Source organism: Nesoenas mayeri (genome assembly GCF_963082525.1).
Source record: "Nesoenas mayeri genome assembly, chromosome: 3".
Taxonomy (NCBI): domain Eukaryota; kingdom Metazoa; phylum Chordata; class Aves; order Columbiformes; family Columbidae; genus Nesoenas; species Nesoenas mayeri.
In genome coordinates, this window is record NC_137544.1 from 80,914,630 (window position 1) to 80,936,019 (window position 21,390).

Below are 21,390 nucleotides of genomic sequence, written 5' to 3' on the forward strand. Positions count from 1 at the left end.
AGGTTCATGTTTGAATAGTTCCGCTGCATAAGGAATTATTGAGATGCTCTTTAAATCTAAAAAAAAAAAAATAAAAATAATACCTTTCCTTTTCTTGGTATTATTCTGATTTTTAAATTTTCATTTTACCACTTGGATTTTTTAACTAAAAAAAGTCTGTGTCTGTCGTTAATGAAGTCATCTACATACACAGACAGGTGAGGCCATGTTTCCATGGGGTTAATGGCAAACAAATCAGTTGGAAAATATCATAAGGTCTAGAGCGTCTAATATACACTTGTGACATAAAATTCAACATTTGACTGTGAACATGGTCAGCAACTTAGAGAAGTCCATCTCCAATTATTCTTCCAAAAAAATTAAATTTACAACAAGAAGGTCTGTGCAATTACTCAGAATGAACCAAAACCACAAAATGCTAAATGCCTCCCATAGGATTCTACATAAATGTAACTCTAGTATGAATGGCAATGCTGCACCACTTCAGAGTGAGAACTGGCATAGAAAAAAAGTAGCTTAGGATTTTCCTGAGTTCTAGAATGTCTGCAAATAGCATTTTATACTCCTTATGCTAGTAGTGAATGGGAAGTGATAGAGGTAACATCTGACAAGAAGATGACATAAAAAGAAAAATATGTTGTACATGCTTTTGTACTGTGTACAATTTGACTTATCTATAGAAAGGCTGTTATTAATCCCTCCAAAATAATTCTTACAAAAATATTACTTGCTTAGAATAAGAACGAGAAAAAACAGTATTAGCCAATGGATGGATTATCATTTTTTAAAATCAAATAATTATTCTCATTTAATTAAAAGTAATTCTGTATATATCCTTTAAAAAAAAATTAAGTTTCTGCATTATCAGCTCCTTTCCATTTTGCAATCTGTGAGGAATTTGAGAGTCAGTTGTCACACTACTTCTACTGTGTCAGATCCATGAGAACTAGAATCTTGGTTGAGATTTTCAGAAGACTGATGATCCCTAGAAACCTGACCAGCAGTGAAGCCCATGAATTTTACTTTAAATCCCTTATTTATTTTTTAACAGATTATTTTTTTTAAAAAATTATCATTCTCGTAATATTTGACTTAATGAAAAATAATGAACAGGCTTTGAACGAGACAGTGTTTAAAACTTGTTTCATAAAATGAGCTGAGAAAAAAAGCTCTTATAGGGGTAGTTTGACCAAAAGTTAGACAGGAATGGGAAATTATGCTTCATGTGAGTCTCTGTTAACCATATCAATCTTTCTCTCAGCTTGAATATGGGAGCAGGAAGCAACCTGCATTAAAGGATTCTGAAAAGTAAGACACAGAAAAAAAATTTGAAGGAGTCAAAAAAATAAAGGTATCAGGCAAAAAAACCCCACAATGTATCTTACAAGCAATTAAAACGTTCTTCTCATTTACCTTAAGTTCTCTGAACTGAATTCTGACTCCAGGAATTTGAGAAACTGCTCTCTTCCCACAGGGTCTTTCAAAGCTTCATCCATGCCAAACCCCCATCGTTTCACCCTCTGCTGTCCTGGCTCTTTGCTACAGAAGAAAAACTCACAGAACTTACAATCAGCAATACTTTAGTATTCTAATACTCTGTGTTCATAATTTACACTAAGTCCTAAAGTTCAACCACAGATTTCTCACCTTCCAGATTGCTCTTATCTGTGCAGTGTTCAGAGATGAGCAACCAGGCCGTTGGAAGGAATACACATGCATTTACACAGAAGAATAAGGACTTCCAACTAGGAAATGTTATCAGATTTTAAAATGTGTCTTTTTTCCCCATACTGGGACCCTGCAAACTCGTTACATTTTACGAGTTTTACGTTAACATTTTACACAGATTTATTAATCCATAGCTCTTCCCAACTTACAAAACTGCAAAGCTGGAAAGACCAAAAGGACACTGCATTGCCCTTCTGCCTCAGTATTTTCCTGCAATACCTCTGTCTGAAATCGTCACTCTTCAAGAAAAGCCTGTTATACTCCCTTACCCCAAAAGAAGAAAATTATATACCTTGCCTCCAGTTCCCAGAAAGTGGTGTCATCTGATATCCAAGGATTTGAGGGATCAGGGGGCACAAGAAAAGGATCATATTCCAAATACTGCTCTGTGTAAGCTAATAGACTAGGAAAACAAAAGCACCAAACATCGTCATGTCAGGAGGTGAGGAAAGCTGATCAGGTTACCCCAGTTAAACAGTTGTCTTGCATCAGCTGAACCATGGTAACTGAGTGTGCTCGCATAGAAGTCAGCTACAAGTTCAGGATAAAATAGGTTTGCTCAAGCCTTTTAAAAGTGGATGTCTGAAGAAGAAGTGGTGGCTCAGGTCTTATCCAGAGTTTAAGTAAAATAAACTAGAAAATTTCCTAATACTTCCACAAAGCTCCTTTTAGGTGTCCTTTAGGCACTCATAAATTAAATCAAGAAACCTCTTCCATGCACATTTGATGTTATAAAGGAACACATTTTATAGCCCTATGGTTTTAATCAGCAGTTCCTTTAATATCTGTTCTAGAACACTGCATGCTGTCCAGGTCATATTTATTGGCTCTGCAGCTGCTGCGACTCCTTTTTTCCTCTTTTAGATATAGTAATATTTTTATTATTTCCTAATGAAATGGCAGTACTCCCTAGTTTATTACTTACAAAAAAAATTATTTTTTTTCCAAATTCTTCCGTATTCATGAATTCGTCTGACTCAGTTGCACACAATAAAAACTTTTCTTGTATTTTGGTAATTTACGTCTCTCATGCCCTTATTCTTGCTTTTCATGTTTCCTTTTGCCTTATAATTATTGAAAAAATACTGACAAGTGAGGACAAATATTCTTTCTTTTCATTTGTATTTATATCATATTTAGTCTGTATTCCATTTTTACTGTTCAGTAAACACAAATTTGTAACAAGTTATCCTTAAAAATATATACGTAAATATAAATATAAATATATCCTTATAAATATATACAAACGTATATGAGAGAATGAAGAACCATTTGCATTTGGCTTAATTTCCTTCAATAGGTCCTATGCAGCTCAATTTTCTGTAATTTTCACTGTCTCTCTGTTTGATGTGTAAGAACAGACCGTTCCTCTTCTTTACCTAAGATGCAGTTAGTCTTTCTGAGGGATATTTTATTAGGTTTCTACCCCCTTCCTGACAAATTTTGGTTTTATTTGGAGAAAGATTCCTACTTGTGTTACACCCTCTGATCTGAAGCAAGCTCAGACTCACTTTGATCAAGTACCTGGCCAGCTCTGCAGATCAGTTCCATTGCTTTCTCAGTGATTGTCCTTCTGAAATATCAACACAATAACCCCAGACCTATTTCAATTTAGCCTCCCTGCCAACATGAGGTGAAGCTTGTGACCATTTGGTCAGAGGCTGTTTCAGTGACTCTTTGGTTTATCAGAAATGTATCGTGGAATATCTGGGCCATCTTTTATCAATAAAAAAACTTCATAGCACTCACCTAAAGTCAAATCTCATCAGTTATTTTTATGACACCTGAGCTCCCTTGTCTCTCTTTCTTTGAAGCTATTTCATACTGACATTTTCTCAATAGTTATCAGTTTAATTGAAAAACCAAGAGATCTGACAATTTACTCACCTCTCTGCAACTTTTGACATTTTTAATCTGTGTCTGTCTAATTGCATTTGCCAGTACTTAATCTGCAAGAAAGAAAGGCAAAGAGTGTTATGAGTAATTCATTGCATGACTCTATTTCCATAACTTTTTTATTAAGGCTGTAATTTAACCTTAATTTATCCCAGGGCACAGAAGAGAAATACATCTGAGTTAAAACAGCATTTCACAAGTTTCCATCAAAGAGAAAGCTCATACAGAGACAAAAAAAGTACCTAATATAACATTTTCCCTAAAGGTTTTTCCCTAAAGGTTCATCAACAGAAATCCAATTAGCCCTTTTTTTTTTTTTAGAATTTTGAACTACTAATTCTTCAGACATTTACCTTCTCCCAATTCTAACACCTCAGGAGCGATTAATGAAGCATTAACAGTAGATAAATGTGGAAACCCATACGTGCATACACAGAGAGGTAAGTATACCCCCAAACCTTGAATGGGTGTTGAAAGGGAGATAGAGCCATCTGCTGCTAAAGTGTCTGATGGCTTTAGTTATGCAAAGAACCTATTCACTGGCCTGCTGCTAACTACCTTTAACTGTCAGGTTTTGTCTCATTAGTTTTAATAGAAGTTATATACCTAAATCCATCAGTCCTGAGACAAAGAAAAGGTTTACTAAACATTTACTAGATTTGTTCTGAACATACTTCCCAGGTACGATAATTTTTGGTTTAATACCTAGTTTCCTAAAAAGTTCATTTAAAAATACATGTTTGTCGTTATTTTTCAAACCTCTTGGTGTAGTTCATCTTCTGTGGGTGGCTTAGTCTCTGGTACTGGTGTGTGGGTAGGGCTGTGACTTCTAATGTCGTTTTGTAAGCCATAGACAGACTATGCAAAAAACATGGAACAATGATAGTTACTTTCAGACAAGGCTTTCTACACATACACATAGTAACTGTGATGTTTTAGTACAGTATGCTCAAGAAGTTAGCCTAAATCACCTCTTTCTAAAGAAACTGCAAATAAGCCATATGTTCAGATAAAGTTGTGCTTCCCCAAACCCTACAATTTCATAAAGCCATGGACCACAGGATCTACTGTTATTATATCTCTATATTAACAGCATACTAAACGTGGGGGATGACACTGAAAGGCAGCTATTACAGCAAATGGAAATAACCAGTAGGAAAAGAAGAAACAGTATCCTGAAAGGGAGACCATCATAATGGATTATTTGGATGATTCACAGATTTGCAATTACTGCTTTGGAAATTATGCTAATCTGGACCTTTCACTACCATAAATAAACTAAGATAAAACTTTCTCTAAATCCACTTCCATTTTTAAAAGACTTTTTTTTTTTCCCATGGATTGACACAAATATATACATCAAAGGGAGTACTTTAAAGCTGGAATCAATGTACATTATTGTGAGATAAAAGATTTGAAGGAAAATGTTGTTCCGATCCATTTAAACATCCCTAGAGAATTTACACTGTTCGTGTCAGGATCCCTATTTAGATGAGGCTAATTTCCTCCACAAATTTTGGTCATCCATTTGGGGCAGAATTGTATACTAGAGACACCCTTATTGTTAAGACCAGTACAAGAAGTACTGCTGTTACAGTTTACACTGCATTTTTATTTTTGATTAATTACTGACAGAAATGTTTTAACATGCTTTATTCAATCTACAAAGCAACATGAATAAAGTATGCAAAAATGAATTTTATTTTCATATTCTCTCGTATTTCTCCAAAGCCTTTCTTATGTGATACTACTTACTTAGTAGCAGCAAATTTGTTAATTCTAATTCATTAAAGAGCTTATGAAATAATAGCATATGTTTAATTATTTGTTCTTTGCAACTGTAAGAAAAAATTGTTTTGAGAACCTATGGAACTTCATGCTATAAAGTACCTCCACCTCCTGCTTTTGATATAATAACAGTACTTACTTTTCTTGTTTTATGTGGATTTCTCATTCTTGAGGATTTTTTTATATCCACTTCAGTAGTGTTTACACATCCAGGCTATTAAAAGAAAAAGAAAGGAAAGCAAAAGGATAAAATCTGTGAAGGAACTCCTTATTATTTTGAGTTACTCCTCTTCAGTTTGTAGGCTAAGAAAACAAATAACTAGAGGCATGTAATGACCAGATGTCCTGCTGCAATAGTTCCCTAAAACGTAGATAACATACAGTCTAAGTAAGCAGCTCAAGCACCATTTTGTCTGGCTTATTGCAAGAGAGATCCTTTTGCTATTCAGCCTTGTTTGCTGTATTCTATGATGGTTTTTAGGACAAGTATTACTGTATATCTTTATGCCAAAATCACCGTAGGTAATGTAAAGAGGAGCAGAAAATATCCAAATGCATATTATCATACTTGCAGCACAGAGAGGTACTAATTAAAATTAAATCGCTGTTGGCAGTATTTGGGAATTTTGGAGTGAGACACTGAAGATCACATGCTTAGAGTTCATGACATCATGAATTTGAAATAAAATAAATTCTCAAGATACCAGAAACAAGTCACATATTTCTGCTTTGATTTTGCCAAGGAAGACTTACAATGTGCACTCCAGCTATCCCTCTAAGAAACATGATTGACCCAAAGGGACAAAATAAATAGAATTGTGCAATACCCAGCTCAGCAGTGAATGCCCAGCTCCCTTCAGGAGCATCTGGTTTTGGGTTAATTTTTAAAGATGAAAAATTGTGCCAAAATGAGATTTGTTTCTTAAAACAAACAAACAAAACCACTAAAAACAAACAAACAAACAAAACCAGAAGCCCCTCCACCCCCCAACAACAACAACAAAACACAAAACAAAACAACAAAAAACTCAAGCAAAAAAGACAAATCAACCCCACAAAAACTAAAACAAAAACAATCAAACAAAACCCCTGCACACCAAAACTCAGCAGCCTAACTAGAAGACTGGCAGTCTAAGCAGAATAATGCTCAACACACCTGTTTTGGCCTTCAAAGATTCCTTTTCACACTTCTGTAGCTTCCCAAAGGACACGAAGTCCTTCCTTTGATACTTCCCTCTCAGTACAAATTCTGTGCAGAAATCTATTCTTTAACCATTAATTGAAACAACTAATAATAAGTGTTATGCTCTCAGGTGCGTCTTACCTATTGATTTTAGAGGGATTACTTTGGTTACTGAGAGTGAGAAGTACTAAATCTGCTCTCTGGTGGGAGCAGATTTTTAGTGAAAGTAGATTGGAGCTTTTTTAATGGGAGTAGCTAGATGTAGACTTTGCTTGGCAGACAAGGAAGTTGGATTTATTATCATCCTAACGATACAAGCTTTGTCTTCCTGTCATAATAGAAAATGCTTGTTGTGGCTGTAAATCTTTAAAGGCATAAATTTAAAACATTTCTTATATAGGCAGAGACAAGAAACATATACCTTTCATTGAACAGGACAATAGTACTTTGGAAAATATTTTAAATAACAGACTAACATTTTTATCCAGTATGATTTTTAAATTAATATACATTTGGTTTTGGTTTAGTTTTAAATAATACATTAATGTGTGTTTGATCACATTACATTTGCATTATAAGCAGTTCTTCATAACTAAGAATAAAAACAGGCACTTAGATGATATTCTCAAAACTGCATTTGACATGCGTATTGAGCTAGATTTGGGAAGGTACACTTTGCACTTGTGAATGAAAATGGTAGTTTCTTAACTCAGAATAAGGTGTAAATTTTAAAGACAACGACAGGTTGAAAAATACAAAATTCTGCATGATGGTCAATTTAAAGGCAGAAAGCTATTTCAGAGAGTTGTATTTTGAGATATAAAGTTTAAAAAAAATCAACAGTGCATCTTATCTACTTTAAAACTATGGCAGCAGCTGGCAGGGAAGAAGACATGGGCTTTTAACAGCCTCTATAGCCCTTGAATGCAGCCATTTGAATAGCAGACACACTTACATAAGGCACAAACTGTTGTTTAGTTTTCAGTTATGGTTTGTTAAAAGCATGTCCTAAAAATGGAGAGGAGAAAAAGAAAAGAAAAAAAAAGGAGGAAAAAAAAAAAAAGAGGCATAAGCCTCATCCAAAGCCTCTTATTTTCAAATATTTCAAGCCCACCAGAAATAAATTGGTATGAACAGTCCTAGCACCTTGCTCAGGCAACTTATGTGCCAGAGCTGTGTGGATTGGTGTGAGGGACACAACAAGAAGTTCTTGGAGGTTTTTAGGAATGAAACAACAGTGAAGCTTTTGCTGATTGGAAAGAGACCCACTCCCACACTGACTTTCCACAGCACCTTGTGGATTCTAACTGACACCTGTCTGTTTAAACCTCCCACGCTGAAGCCCAGCTGCTGTGGCAGGGGCACTCACGGAGGCTGTGGGGACAGAAAGGGGACCGAGGTGGGACTGATGGGGAGTGAGGATGGAGCAGCAGCAGGGAAGTGTCAGGAGGTTTCAGTTACCAACGAGAGGCAGCTAAAGGATGTACCACTACTCTGACAGCTTGGGGTAACAATAGGAGTTTGAGACATATATCACTACCAGTATACAACTCCTCATAATTTGATTTAAATTATACAATTGGAAATATCTAATGTAATCAGAGCCATACTTCATGTTGTCTTCTCAACTGAAGAATATTTCTTAAAAGACACTTGATATGAGATGGGATTTATTGTTTCTCTGGTGCTGCTGCACTTCATCTGTCAGTTTTTAGGAATAAGTATCAAACAACATTTCAGTTAAAACAAACACAAAAGCTTGCATTATTTAAACATCTTGCTAAAATAACTCAGAGTCTCTGTGGGAAAACCTTTGCTGGACAACATTTCATTTGATTCGTATGCCCCCATTAACATAATAAGTATGTGTTTGGATACAATTACATCCAGCTGTGTTTTCTTTTTGTTTTGCTTTTTTAACTGGACTACGATAGTTCAAATAGTAAGATGCTTGTCAGAGTGCTCTGCTACAAGATTCCCACTTAGTGTGTAGTATATAATTTGCATACTAACACTGTAAATAGTTTTCAAACAGATTTTCTGGAAGACTTGAAACTTCTTTGATATGTGTAAATAGAATGCTTATTTCTTTCAGGACTAATATTCTGTATGAATACAGTTCCCCCTCCACACACACAGAGGAACGTCTTGCGACCTTGTTGAAATTACCGTACAGCAAGATCATAATCAGGGCAGAATTTGGCTCTCATCTGTTTTTATACAGCTGGCTGAAAAACTGTCACGTATTCAAAGGAAACTTAGTTTCTTTTTATCCATCTGTTAGCATGCCCTTATCTCAATGTACAAATGCCATTGTATTAATTTACAGCAAAGGACATGCCAGTCTAGCCATGATAAATTCACTGCTAAGATAAATGAATGCAGATAAATAATATAAAAAAAATTATAAGATTTTATAATCCCTACTTCAACTATTGGATAAACACATTAGTATGAATTTCAAGCAGCACAACTTTGTATTGATGCTGTCTAGGAGGCTGCATAATAGGATTCTGCCAAGAAACAGAGCAGAAGGAGGAAGCCTCCTCTACAAGGAGAGGAGGTCCAACAACTGCAGGTCCAAGAACTTACATGCTTGGATCTGGCTGTAGCCAACATTTAAAAATGACAACCTGCAGTTCTTGGGCCATCTCTCCTTGCAGTGGAGGCTTCCTCAAGTTAATCAAGTTAAAAAAAATCCACTTAATATTTCATAATCTTTCCCTCATAACTGTGATGACAGCAAATTCATTAATTAAGCCCCTGTAATAGGGCTAACAGTGAATTAATTTTTTGACACCTGTAGTAACTCTTTGGAATAATTTGTTGTTCCATCAAAATAATGCATAATATCTAATATTTAAAGTCTCTTTGCTGTACAAAGTTGCACCCTCCAAGAACCTTCTTTATTGCCTGGCCACATAGCCAAAATCAATTGTTATCAACACTTTTTTGTGTAAAAAGCTCTTTGCTACAATGTATTTGTAATTCTTATAAGTGTGAAATTCTCAACAGAAAGTAAGCTAATATTTATAATTATATCAGTTTAAATTTTGATGCTTTTTTCTTTCTTAAAGAATATGGCAATTTATCTGTGAATCTACTTAAGCCAGAATAACCAGAAGTTTTCTAGTATCTGAGGCATATAGACCCAGGTATATGGGAGGGAATAAGCTCATGCACCGCAATAGGCTGGGAACTGTCTGTATTGCTGCTCTGTAGAAAATGATCTGAGGGAGAAGCTGAACGTGAGTCAGCACTATGTCCTTGCAGCAATGCAGGAAAACCACAAACCCAGCTGCATTAGCAACAGCATAGCCAGCAGGCGAAGGAAGGGGTTATTTCTACTCAGCATCATGAGGATACATCTAGAATAACAAGACTTATTTTGGGCCCCACAAACAACACAAGAAATATATTCCAAATGGAGAAGTCCAGTGGAGGAAAAGACTTTTATTTGGAAAACAGGAGAGAGAGCTGTTGTCTTCTGCTGCCTAAAGGGGGTTTGCAGAGATAGACCTGTACCAGAGGTGCACTGTGGAAGGACAGGAGGCAATAGTCAGAAACTGCAGAAAAGGAAATCCCACTTAGCTATAAAGAAACGTTTTTCACAATAAAAGGAGGAAGTTGCTTAAGAGAGGCTGTGGAATCTCCATCCTTGGTGGTTTTCAATGCTTGTTTAACCAAGGGCCTGGACAATCTCATTGAATTTAGAAATTAGCACTTAGCAGAAGGTTGGACTAGAGGACCTGCGGAGGTCCCTCTCAGCCTACAGTTCTGTGGTATAGCCTATGATCTGCACAAGCCACAGTGACTGAAATTCAAATAATCCACCTCACAGAACACCCCAAACGTATTCACAGTGGTACGAAATCATCACCCTGCTTTCCCTTCCCCATGCCAGCAGAATGGAAAGATAGGACTGGGATTTGCTTCCTCACAGCTGCCTCTGCTCTCTGGCAGCCTGTGGTGGGTGCTCAACCCATACAAACAAATCCAGCAGTAATTTAAGGAAATGTAATTTCACAGCCTCTTTAGCTAAAAAGGCACAGGTGTTATTTAAAATGATTACCTCATTTCAATATGCACACCCATAAATTCAGGGTGCACTAAACCAGTAAATATTTAGGTAGATTGATTCACATCGCTTACACATTTTCATTGCATTTCAGTGTCAATACACAACAAAATAGTTATTTTTATTTGTTTTGCAAGCATGGGCTAACTTCGTAAGCTTATCTGTAAAATACTAAATTTCAAGATCTACAGGCTTTCAAATTTTAAATACTACAAATTTAAATCATGGACATGGATACAAACATGACAAACCTTGGCTTCCATTTGGAAAAGACAAAGTCAGACACACAAACATAAAGACAAGACAGAGACCGAAAGTTTTCTTTTACATTATTTCTAGTAGCAGACTATCAGAAATATGGCAAGCCTAAAATCTGAAATTTCCTGAGTGTCAAATGTTAGCATTCCCTTCTGCAACAATCTGTTCTGCTATTTCTGTCTTTTTTGTTATTTCTGTCATTTTTCTAGGAAAGGAGTCTTCTAAGCCTCAGCAGCCACTTATTCATATCACTCACTTCTAAAGGAAAGGAAGCTAATTAGATAGTGAATGATAAGCAGAACACCAGACTTCATTTTTATTTGTAGTTTTTATATTCCAGTTTACTTGTGCAGCTATCTGAAACATACATAGTTAATAATCAAATGGAGAATAAGGGCATGAAAGATTACAAAAAAGAAATGAGGCAGAGAAAAAAATTCCAGTGGTACTCAGCTGAAAAACAACAACAACAACAACAAAGCAGTTATTAGCTGAAGGAATACCCAGTTTGACTCTGTATAAGAAAAAATAAACTTTCCCATAAAACCAAAGTCTAACATCAAAGGAGGCGTTAAAATCCTGTACCAAGGATGTTGTCAGTAATGCCTAAAACCAAGGTTCTCGCAGAGAAAAGCACAGGCTATATTGTCCCACAATGCACCAATTTTTCATTTCCCAGACATGGAAGTTATTGGAGTATGCAGAACCTGCTAAGGCTTATAAAGAAAGGTTGAGGTTTAGATATAGATTATTTGGATATTTTGAGGTTTTACCTCATTTACACACTTCAGGGTGAAGGAGTGAAAATGCAGAAGAGATGCACTATTAACAACTTTGCTGTTGCAATAGGAAGTCTCAAATAAACATTTCAAGTGTGCTGAGTACAAGTGGTAAGCTCCTTTAACAGTAGTCAAAGTTGCAAGAACTTGTAAATATGTAGGAATGTGTATTGATACTGCTGCTTGGTGGGGGGGGATGTCAGTGGCCTCTGCTACATCATCCATGGCAGCAAAGCCAAATAAGTGATTACAGGGACTGGGTTACAGGAGACACTTCCTTTTGGTTGGAGAAAAATACTGTTACTTACAACTGAAGCCCTTAGTCATGGGTTTCATATACAATCAACTAGCTGTACCGAATCTGAAACACTCCTATGAACTTTATTAGCCCCTCCAAAAGTCTATGGCTTAATTACTATTTCCATTCAGTTCAGCAGTTCTTTGAAAATAACTCTGAGAAATCAAGTGTGTAAGCATTGGGACTTCTTTTGACAATCTCCTACTCACAAAATGATCAGTAAATTAGCAGAGGTCTGAACTAAAAAACAAACAAGCAAACAAAAAGCAACTTATGCCCCATCTATCACAAATAAAGAATAACCCAATAACTACTAACTCTAAACTAAGTCGGGTGGGTATCCCTGCTACAGGGTTTAGCCACTTATTGAATACAGGCTTTGTTCCACAGTTGAAACTGAGGATACCAGATAGGTTTTTCTGTTCTGTATATGGAATGGCAATGTAAGTTTTACAAAAGTGTCCAGACATTATAATGTAACAGAAGGGACCAGCACCAACTTTTCTTCTCTCTAAACCTGCTAAAATCTGCTTGTTCTACTAAAGCATTAGATATTTCCCCAATTTCTACAGACTTTTCATTACACTTCTTAAAAGAGATGTGTTATGCTACTAAATGCTATTTTTATGGAACACAATGTAGGGTAAATAATTATAATCTATGGATGCAGTGTGGCACTGAAATAAGTGAATTCAACTTGGAACTGGACTTGCTTAGAATTGCTTCAAATTTGGTTATAGGCCTTAATATGAATCTGCTTTTAAAACATGTAATACATCTGACAATATGCTGCATATATTGCTGAATATAGTTATCTGCAGTCAAGTAGTACTATGGAAACAAATTAGTTGTATACAGCTTAACTGTTAAAACCTGCCTATATCAGCTGATAATGATGTACAACTTATTGGCTTTTAATTAAGTAAATAAAGCTTTCAATTTTTTCTTATTCATTAATTGGACTGGTATTTCAGGCCACAGAATGTTCAATGCCAAATCTTACTGAACTGCTTCCTTCAAAGGAAGTGATTGTCTTAATTCATAAGAATTAATAAAAGCTTTGTTGGGATTAAGTCTGCTCTTCTGTTAAAGGTTTTAGTAGAGAATTATGCAGGCAGCATAGAATTTATTTAAATACTCAATATAGGTTGTCGTTAGCTAATTTCATTCTGACTCATTCAAGAACAGAGAAAATTAATATAAAGTTCCAGATTTATTTATTAAATAGAAATGAATGAGCAATAAACCTGATGGTGTCATCCACTAGAAACATATTGATGCAGAAAAAATGAATTCTTGATAAACTGCAGAGAAAGGTGTAAGCATTTAAGCATAAGTTAAATCCAGTATAGATAGCATTGCATGAAGGACAGAAAACTTGCCATTTGGACTAATTAGTAAAATCAATATATGATTTCTTCAAGGATTTATTTGAAGATCATCAACAATTATGAAAATAGCAGTAGTTCCACTGTTGTTCTGCAGTGGACTCAATCAAAACATGGCAAGGAGTGCAACAAAAGTTTAACTACAAGTTGTTTCTCTTGTTTGGACAAAACAAATGACGTTCAAAGACCATCAGACAAAGAAGATATATTTGATCTATTAGTTTGATCAAGCTTTAATTATGTTTGCAGCATGGTAAAACTCAGATGATTTTCAAACTAAGAGATAGGAAGACTCAGCATGAAACTTAGGATTTCAAAGATTTTCATTATCTTTCCAAAAAAAAAGAACCTATGCTCTACCAGTTTCTTTTTTATACCTATCTGTCTTCTCAAACTAGAGATCAGATCTCTTCCCTGAGTAGTATCAGACACACAAGGAATTCCAGTGGCTGTGCAAACCAAGGACCTCATTGGAACAGGAGAAAAAGAGAGAGAGAGAGAGATTTTCCAGAAATATAACACAATAAATGAAACCATAAAATTAATCCATAGGAGATAGAGCATCTTGAATCCTGACAGGGATTCTCAGATTCTCATACACTTAATCGTAGAAGGACTGAACTCATGCAAAGCTGGGCTTTCACCTTAAGAGAATGGGATTTTATCATTTTGGGTTTTTTTAAAAGAAAACATTTTAGTGCTCTGTGTATCAGAGAAACACATGATAATAAAAAGGAACATGAAAGGGATGTTGAAACTTAATTTTTGAGACAGGTTATATGAGGCTAAACTAGAAGCTCTACAAAAGAATAAAGTACTCCATGGAAGTTATATGCCTATTTTTTTTGAAAGTTAATTTAATTTCTAATTCCTCTTAATTTACAATAGACTATTTTAGGTTTGTAGTGACTGGTTTTCAGAAACAGAAATGATCGTACAGAAATTAGATCCACCATGTTTATTCACATGGTATTGAAGTAAGTATGAATTTTAAATAAGGCTGTACTAACGTGATTTCTGTGTATGTGAAGATTCCAGTATTTGCAATACTGCTGCATAAGAAAACCTGTTAAATTTATTAGTTTTATTGCCCCTGTGCTAAATAATCAGAGTCATTATTGCTTTCTCAATTTTTTTCACCCCAAAAGGCAGGAAACTGCTCATTTACAGATTCCATACAGAAGAATTTAGGTTATTCACTTCAAAAAAGGGACAACAGGAAAGTCTGACTACACGTCTCTGTAAATGTTGATGACAAACATAGGTGACATTTAGAAACTGATTTTCTGCCTTTTGACTTACAAGAAGATCCTTGACAAAATGCTTTGGATTAAGGCAGCAAATTTAATTCACACAGAAACAAAAATCAATGCATAAACATTGGACTTATTAAATATATTTCTTATCTTTATTAGGCCAGCTTACTTTCCTAGTTGCTACCAGAACTGGGTTTTACTAAAAACCATAACATCTCATTTTTCTGTGTCCTTCCACTGTCTCATCAGTCAGCTATTTCACAATTTCTGACCTCTTCATTATCCTCAGTTTTAACTCGAGCACTTTCAGTTCGTTCACTGTTGCAAGGAAGCTGGCTTCTTTTTCCCCTCATCTGTCCCACCCCTACTGAATATCAGACTGAATAAAAATAATGTGAGCACAAATTCTTCCATAGAAGTCTTAGCAGGCTAGCTATAAGGTTTATAAATATCTGCCTCAAACAGATGTGAGTAAACATTATAACCATTTTCTGAAAATAAAACATTGCACAAGGCTTTGTTTCATTACCAGAAGTGTACTTATCTGAGACTGCCAGTTGCTGCTTTGGCTGTATTCCCTGTTTGCTGGAGAGGTAACTCCCTTTTAAGGATATATGGCGAAACAGGTGCAAAAGACATGAAAATCGTGTGTGGAGACATCACTAGAGAGGTTGGATGGTACAATTCACATTTGTTTCCTGGAGCTGTTTAAAAACTTTCTGAAAATATTACAACAGAGCAAACAGAAGCGTTCTCTGCCTAAACAAGAAACTGGCCCAGAAAAGTCTAGGATTTGTAGCACAAGTGTCAAATGAAGTATTGCACCACCTGAGCCAAGTTAAATTCAGTGTCTGCCAAGTCTTTGAGGCTGATCTTGCAGGACAGGGTGGAAAAGTCATTAAAAACAAAAGCAATGAAAGAAAACCCAGAACAAATAACCACAACTATCCGCTGCATGACCCTACACAGCCAGTGATATTACCTACTGGCTCAGATGCTGAGGGTCATGTTCAGACCACATAAAATACAATTTTAAAATATAAACAGATAAAATAAGATTAATGGAGATAGATCTCATAAAAAAAAAAAAGAAAAGAAACTAAATAGAGAAGCAAGACATGGGATGTGTGACAAGGTTTTTTTTAAAAAAAATAAAGATTACTTTTTTCCTACTTTTCTACTAAGAAACATAGGCATGAAATCTCCAAATGCAGAAATCATACATATTTCTGAATTTTACATCATCAGTGAATGATCTTAAACCCTCATTTGCCCGTAACATTGCTACTGTCCTTACCAGACATACCCGCCTTGAATAATTTATCTTACTGTATTAAATCAGACATGTATTGGTTTTGGTTTTGGAGAAAATAAATTAAAAAAACCCCAAAAAACCAATTTATTAAAGTTAAGACTTATACAGATGACTTTCAGGAGAAAAGGATACTTCCCCCATTATCTTCTACATTACATTACATTAATATGTAACTCAGGAAGAAAAGTGAATCCTCTGTAGCAGCAACACATCAGCTGTCCTTAGTCACTACCTAAAAGACTTAATTTTACAGCAAGCTGCAGCTACTCTGCTCCTATTGTATCTGAAGTGAGTTAGAGAATGTTTCACGGGATTTACTATTTTGGTGCTTGTTTGTCCCTTTTTAATGATTGTAAGGTAATGCTTTTTAAACAGAGTTAACAATTCAAGGAAGTGATAAGTTCTTTTATAAAGCCTTTAATCAGGAGCATGACATTTCTTTTCAAACAAGAGCAGCTTCTTAATTTCTTTTGCATGGAAGGAACTGATTTCCCTGATTTAGTTTGATTTGTTATTGTTTTTTGACTAGTACCCTAATCCTCCTAAGCAATTTTCATTCAGTTGCATAGACTGTTATTGATAGAAGTTTTAAAATTATGAAAATTATATATTTTCAATGCAAGTGGAAGGAAAAGAAAGACTTCTAAGATATATTTACTCTGCCATCAGAAAGAGAAAGGTATCACTGTATGTGAATAAATTAATCTCACACCAATGTTAGGTACTGACTGTAGCTTAGAAATGGACTTTACCCTAGCTGTGCTGCTCAGGATCTCGAGGGATTTTATGCAGCTCTCCCTGATACCCACTTCCATGGTTTTGCTGCAATTGGTATCTGAACTAGTAAAATTAAAAGTTATTCAAGAATGTCTCTGCAGGCTGCAGTACCTGTGGTTGAAGCTCTTTCTAGCTGCAAGCTAAGATCTTTCTAAATAAAGCAGCAACAGGAATTTACAGAAATGACCAAGATTATTCTTCACATTACACCAAAATACAGAGCAAAATAAAAAAAACTAATTATGTTGTGAAACTGCAATTAAATAAGTATTGGAATGAAAACTGATCAGTGGGATATCAAAGCTGTTCTCTTAACTGCCTGTCAAAAGAAAACTGGAGAACAGGTGACTATTTGAAAAAAACTCCTTTCCAAATCCAAAAATCTCTGGTTCCTCTCCAAGCATTATTTCATGCCTGAAAACCTAGAAAAAAGCTGAGGGCGTTACCCAGGCAGCTGATTAAAAGTAAGTCTGTCTCTCACACTATGGCTTAAACCTTCTAGGGCTTCTGTAACCACCTGAGGGATCGATTTTGAATTGGGAGCTATGAAATAGAGGTGCTTTTTGAGGCAAATGTTCTTTATACATCAAACTTTGGTTCATTTCTTTTATTGTAAACTTATCAGTCACAGCAACAATTCTGATACCTAAATCATGCTCTTTTTCTGCAGCTACGTTCTCCTGCTTTCACTGAGATATAGCTGTTCTTGTTTTACATCTCCCGTTCTTGTAGTACACAGCTGCACTGTCCTTCTGTGCTGATGGGCTTCTTCCTTCTTCTTTCCCTTTCATCACCCTAAATATCTCTTTTTAAAATAAAATGATTTAATATTCATAGATTCTATACTATATGTAAAGATTCTATACTAGAACTGTAGGCCGGTAGGTAAGAAGTAAAGCAATTAGGGATACCTGCAAAAAAACCTATGGGAAATACTTGTTTACTCACCTAAACAAAATAAGCAAATAATTAATTATTTAATCCTCAAAATTCATTTTCAGTTAAAAAATAATAAATTGAGGTGGATTTTGAACAATATTGTCACTGCCCCTAGCTGCTGAATCTTGATCAAAAACTGAAGAACTGTAAACAAAAATAAGTATTGATCCCAGATTCTTATCCAAACATTACCTAATTTTCCAAAATTAGCTCTCCAGAATTGCAGAATATTTCTGTGAGATTTTAGTGAGCTTTTGAGATGCTTGAAAAGCCATTAGAAATTGTAATTAGCTCTAGCATGACCTTCTTATTTTCAGTTTGCTCTCTTTTATTTTTTATTCTTTCTAATAGAAGCTTCTGGCTTTCACTGTGTCAGAAAATTCATAATAATGTTTTCAAAATGAGTATTTCACTAACTAGTGAAAGGAGCTGGTTAGCCAAAGAAAGAATCTATCCATTCTTCTATTTATATCTCCTAAAGTCAGGAACCTACATTGCTGACTGAAAGCCAGTCTTCTGCTTCTGATGTTTCCTAGGTATGTCTACAGCCAGATTAAAAGCATCTGCTGGACCAGGCAGATTTATCCACAGTTCAGCCAAAGCTCTTAATCAAATTCAATTTCCTCTTGTCATGGTCCCTTTAATTCTCTCCTTACTGTCTGCCTATATCTTAACTTGAAACTTCAACAATTCATCTTCTCTTCCAAACCCGGGAATAGCATCTCACTCCTAGATTCAAAACTCTTAGATCCATTTCTGCAGCTAATATAAAAGCTATCTGCACCTCCAAAGTTCTTAGGTCCATAGAAACTTTCTGCGTCTATACTATTTGTAGCTCCCATCCACACCAGATGGCAGATTGTATTCTGTCCTCCTTCCTTATTTTATGCTGGTGACTAGACAATAATGTCCCAGTCTTCTTTCATCTAATTCCTGTGGTTTGAATCTTTCACTTCAAATTATTTTCTCTACCTGAAAAATCCATTTCTTCTAATTCATCTACTGCTCATTTAATTCCACAGTAAAAAATGCAAACTGACCATGTCCAAGTTTATTGGGTTTTTTTGAAACTTTCTTACTGTATTCACCTCTTCTACAGGCATCATCACCTAACTTTACTTCTCCAGAACAATTTGTTTCAGTTAAGTATATTTTCCCAATGTTACAGTAGAAAATAAAGTCTATATTTGGTTTCATTATTAATGATACCAAACTGTACACAGAAAATGAAAGCATAACTCTAGGTAAGGGAAAGAGAGATAATTCTGCAATAAAACAAAGAAGTGTAATTATGGAGTTCTCACAGTTTAATTGGAAGTCTTGTGACATTTGACATTAGTTGTCAAAGTTTTCACTCTCAAAGGTAGCTGATTATGTAAGACCCTTTCTTTTTTTAAAATTTTGTTTCAGATGGACTTTGACAAGGAACTCTGACAAATCTTGTTTGGACAGTGTATGACTCCCACAGCAAAAAGCCAACAATATTTAACCTTTATGTACATTAAAAATAGCATGGAAATATGACCAGAGTGGAGCTGAAAAGCTTAGTGAGCAAAAAAGCAGATTAAAAGTCAGATTTATTTAAAAGTATTTTTAGCTATGCTGATAATCGTGGTTGTATGACTCATACCTTGTGAAACCTTTGAAAGGGTAACAGTCAAAGACAGGTACCTTCTGATTCAAGAAATCAGGCACAACAAATCTATTCACTGAAAGCCCCAGACAGTGTACACACATCTGTAATCTTCAATAGTAGAACAATATAAACTATAGATTCTTCAAAAAAGCGAGGCAGGCCACAGCCCCCAGCCCTTTTGCTTGTTGCCAGGCTACCCCAGTGCTCCACAAAGGCTGATATTTATCTGTGTCCCCACTCACAGGCAGAGCAGCCCCACCAGCACTCACCACCGGCCGGTGCACGTCCCAGAATGCTCGCTCCTGGCTGTCAAGAATCTTCCTCTCTATCTTGTCTCTCTTCTTGTCCACTCTGTTAATGGTAGAGGACATTTAAAAGAGCCAGTGTTAATGAAAGTGATTTCAAACAGAAGAAGTGTCCAATCACTTTTCCCGTCCTTCAAAAAGCCTGTAAAACCAAAACTCCTCATCTTCAAAGGAACTTACTTCGCTTGTGCTTCAGCTTGCATAAAAATAAACTCCCATTTCCGTGCAAATGCTCGCTGTAGCCTGGCCAAACTCTCCTGAAAATAAATCACAATTTAGTGGGTTGTATTCAAAGTTATTTACTATTTAATAGCTTTTAGTGTATCTTTCCTTCCTCCCCTCACTCCTTCCCTGCCCCCGCCCCACACCGAGATGTACTACAAGTCATAATATCTGCGTCAGTGTAAACATACCTTACTTATCTGTAAGTCTTATACTTATAAAGTCTTTGCTTGACACCAAGCAGGATACTAGATCTATCTACTTTTGAATTCCTCACCTATTTTAGTTTTCAAACTCTGATGACAAGGGTGGGTGCAATCTTCAGCAGAATATGGGATTTCTGAAGCATTTTTATATACCGGGTGCTGGCTGGGCAATTTCACAATAATACATTAGTGTTTTAAAAGTACCTAATACTGAAAGATGACAGCAGTATTTTCCATACTAGATGATCCACATGACAATTCTCATCAGTCATCTATACAGATGGTTTGCAGTGAATAATGTTGGCTGTCTATCAATTTATTAAAAATAAAATAAGAAGAAGCTATCAATATTTTGGTAGTACAGAAATCTTCCAAGAACTCCACAGCTAACTTCATTTTATAAAAATGCAGACTACAGCTTTTCACTACTGTACAGGAAATGTATATATCCTACAGCCTGCTAATAACAATAGGAAGAAAATTTTTAAAATCTTAGTAAAATTTGTTCTTCCAGTGATGCTGAGACATCTTCACTGTCTGCAACAGAGCTTTTCCAATCTCCATGCAGCTTACACAGCAGAAGCATGTGATCTGTTAACATGGAGAAGGCTGATGCTCTTCCTCCAAAAAGACCCCAGTTACCTTCATGCACTGCCTTTACTGAGACTAAGTGAAAAATTGTCTGTAAACTTCCTAACAAAAAGTATTGCTTTACCTGTGTTTCTATGCATTGCAAATGTATCTCTATGACATATTGAAAATAAAGACTGCAGAGAGTGAAGAGGAGACTTTCTAAAGATCTTGTCAATACCAATAAAGGCTCTCGTGGATTGTATAATGGAGGTGAATTTTCTAAGGCATGTAGCTATAAAATTATGTGTACCCTACAGTGCAGTACACTGAAAAGCAAGCTTGTGCCAGAAGAAGCAATAACATGTGTCAGCATGGTGCTGAGGCTGGAGTATCTGGCATGTTGAGAGGCGCATCTGACTATCCAGCTCTCATGTCACAGCAGCACAGCTGGACAGCTTTCAGTGCAGAGCCAGGGCTGTTCATCAATTTTATGTTGACATTTTCATGAAAAATTCAGGAACTTTGGGGGGGATATGGATAGAATACAAGACTTCTTTCTCCTTAGTGTGTGTTATCCTCATCAGCTAATCAAAGTCCCTCTTTTTCCAGCTCATCCCAGCCCCAATTATCTTATCTTGCCTGGCGCACGGTACAACTTTCGGGGAGTGGGAAGTGCCTCTGCTCTGACCCTCTTTGCCTCTGGTCTAACTGATGGGACAAGTGCTCAAGCACCAGCATGACTTTTAAGAATGAGATTTATATTTC

At 35.8% G+C, this 21,390-nt stretch overlaps 1 protein-coding gene across 13 annotated transcripts in view; it reads right to left on the minus strand.

Moving 5' to 3' along the window:
- RGS7 (regulator of G protein signaling 7) overlaps positions 1-21,390 on the minus strand; it is a gene marked incomplete at both ends in the record, with an annotated part of 236,082 nt that overhangs the window by 38,370 nt on the left and 176,322 nt on the right. For 10 of the 13 annotated variants that reach the window (XM_080343032.1, XM_080343037.1, XM_080343031.1 and 7 more), the window contains 7 exons: positions 1,414-1,539; positions 2,021-2,131; positions 3,616-3,677; positions 4,384-4,482; positions 5,552-5,626; positions 19,589-19,670; positions 19,805-19,881. In XM_080343032.1, coding sequence (XP_080199158.1) covers positions 1,414-1,539; positions 2,021-2,131; positions 3,616-3,677; positions 4,384-4,482; positions 5,552-5,626; positions 19,589-19,670; positions 19,805-19,881 — 632 coding nt within the window. The remainder of the gene's footprint in view (positions 1-1,413; positions 1,540-2,020; positions 2,132-3,615; positions 3,678-4,383; positions 4,483-5,551; positions 5,627-19,588; positions 19,671-19,804; positions 19,882-21,390) is intronic. The other 3 variants (XM_080343029.1, XM_080343040.1, XM_080343038.1) reach the window with 2 other exon arrangements.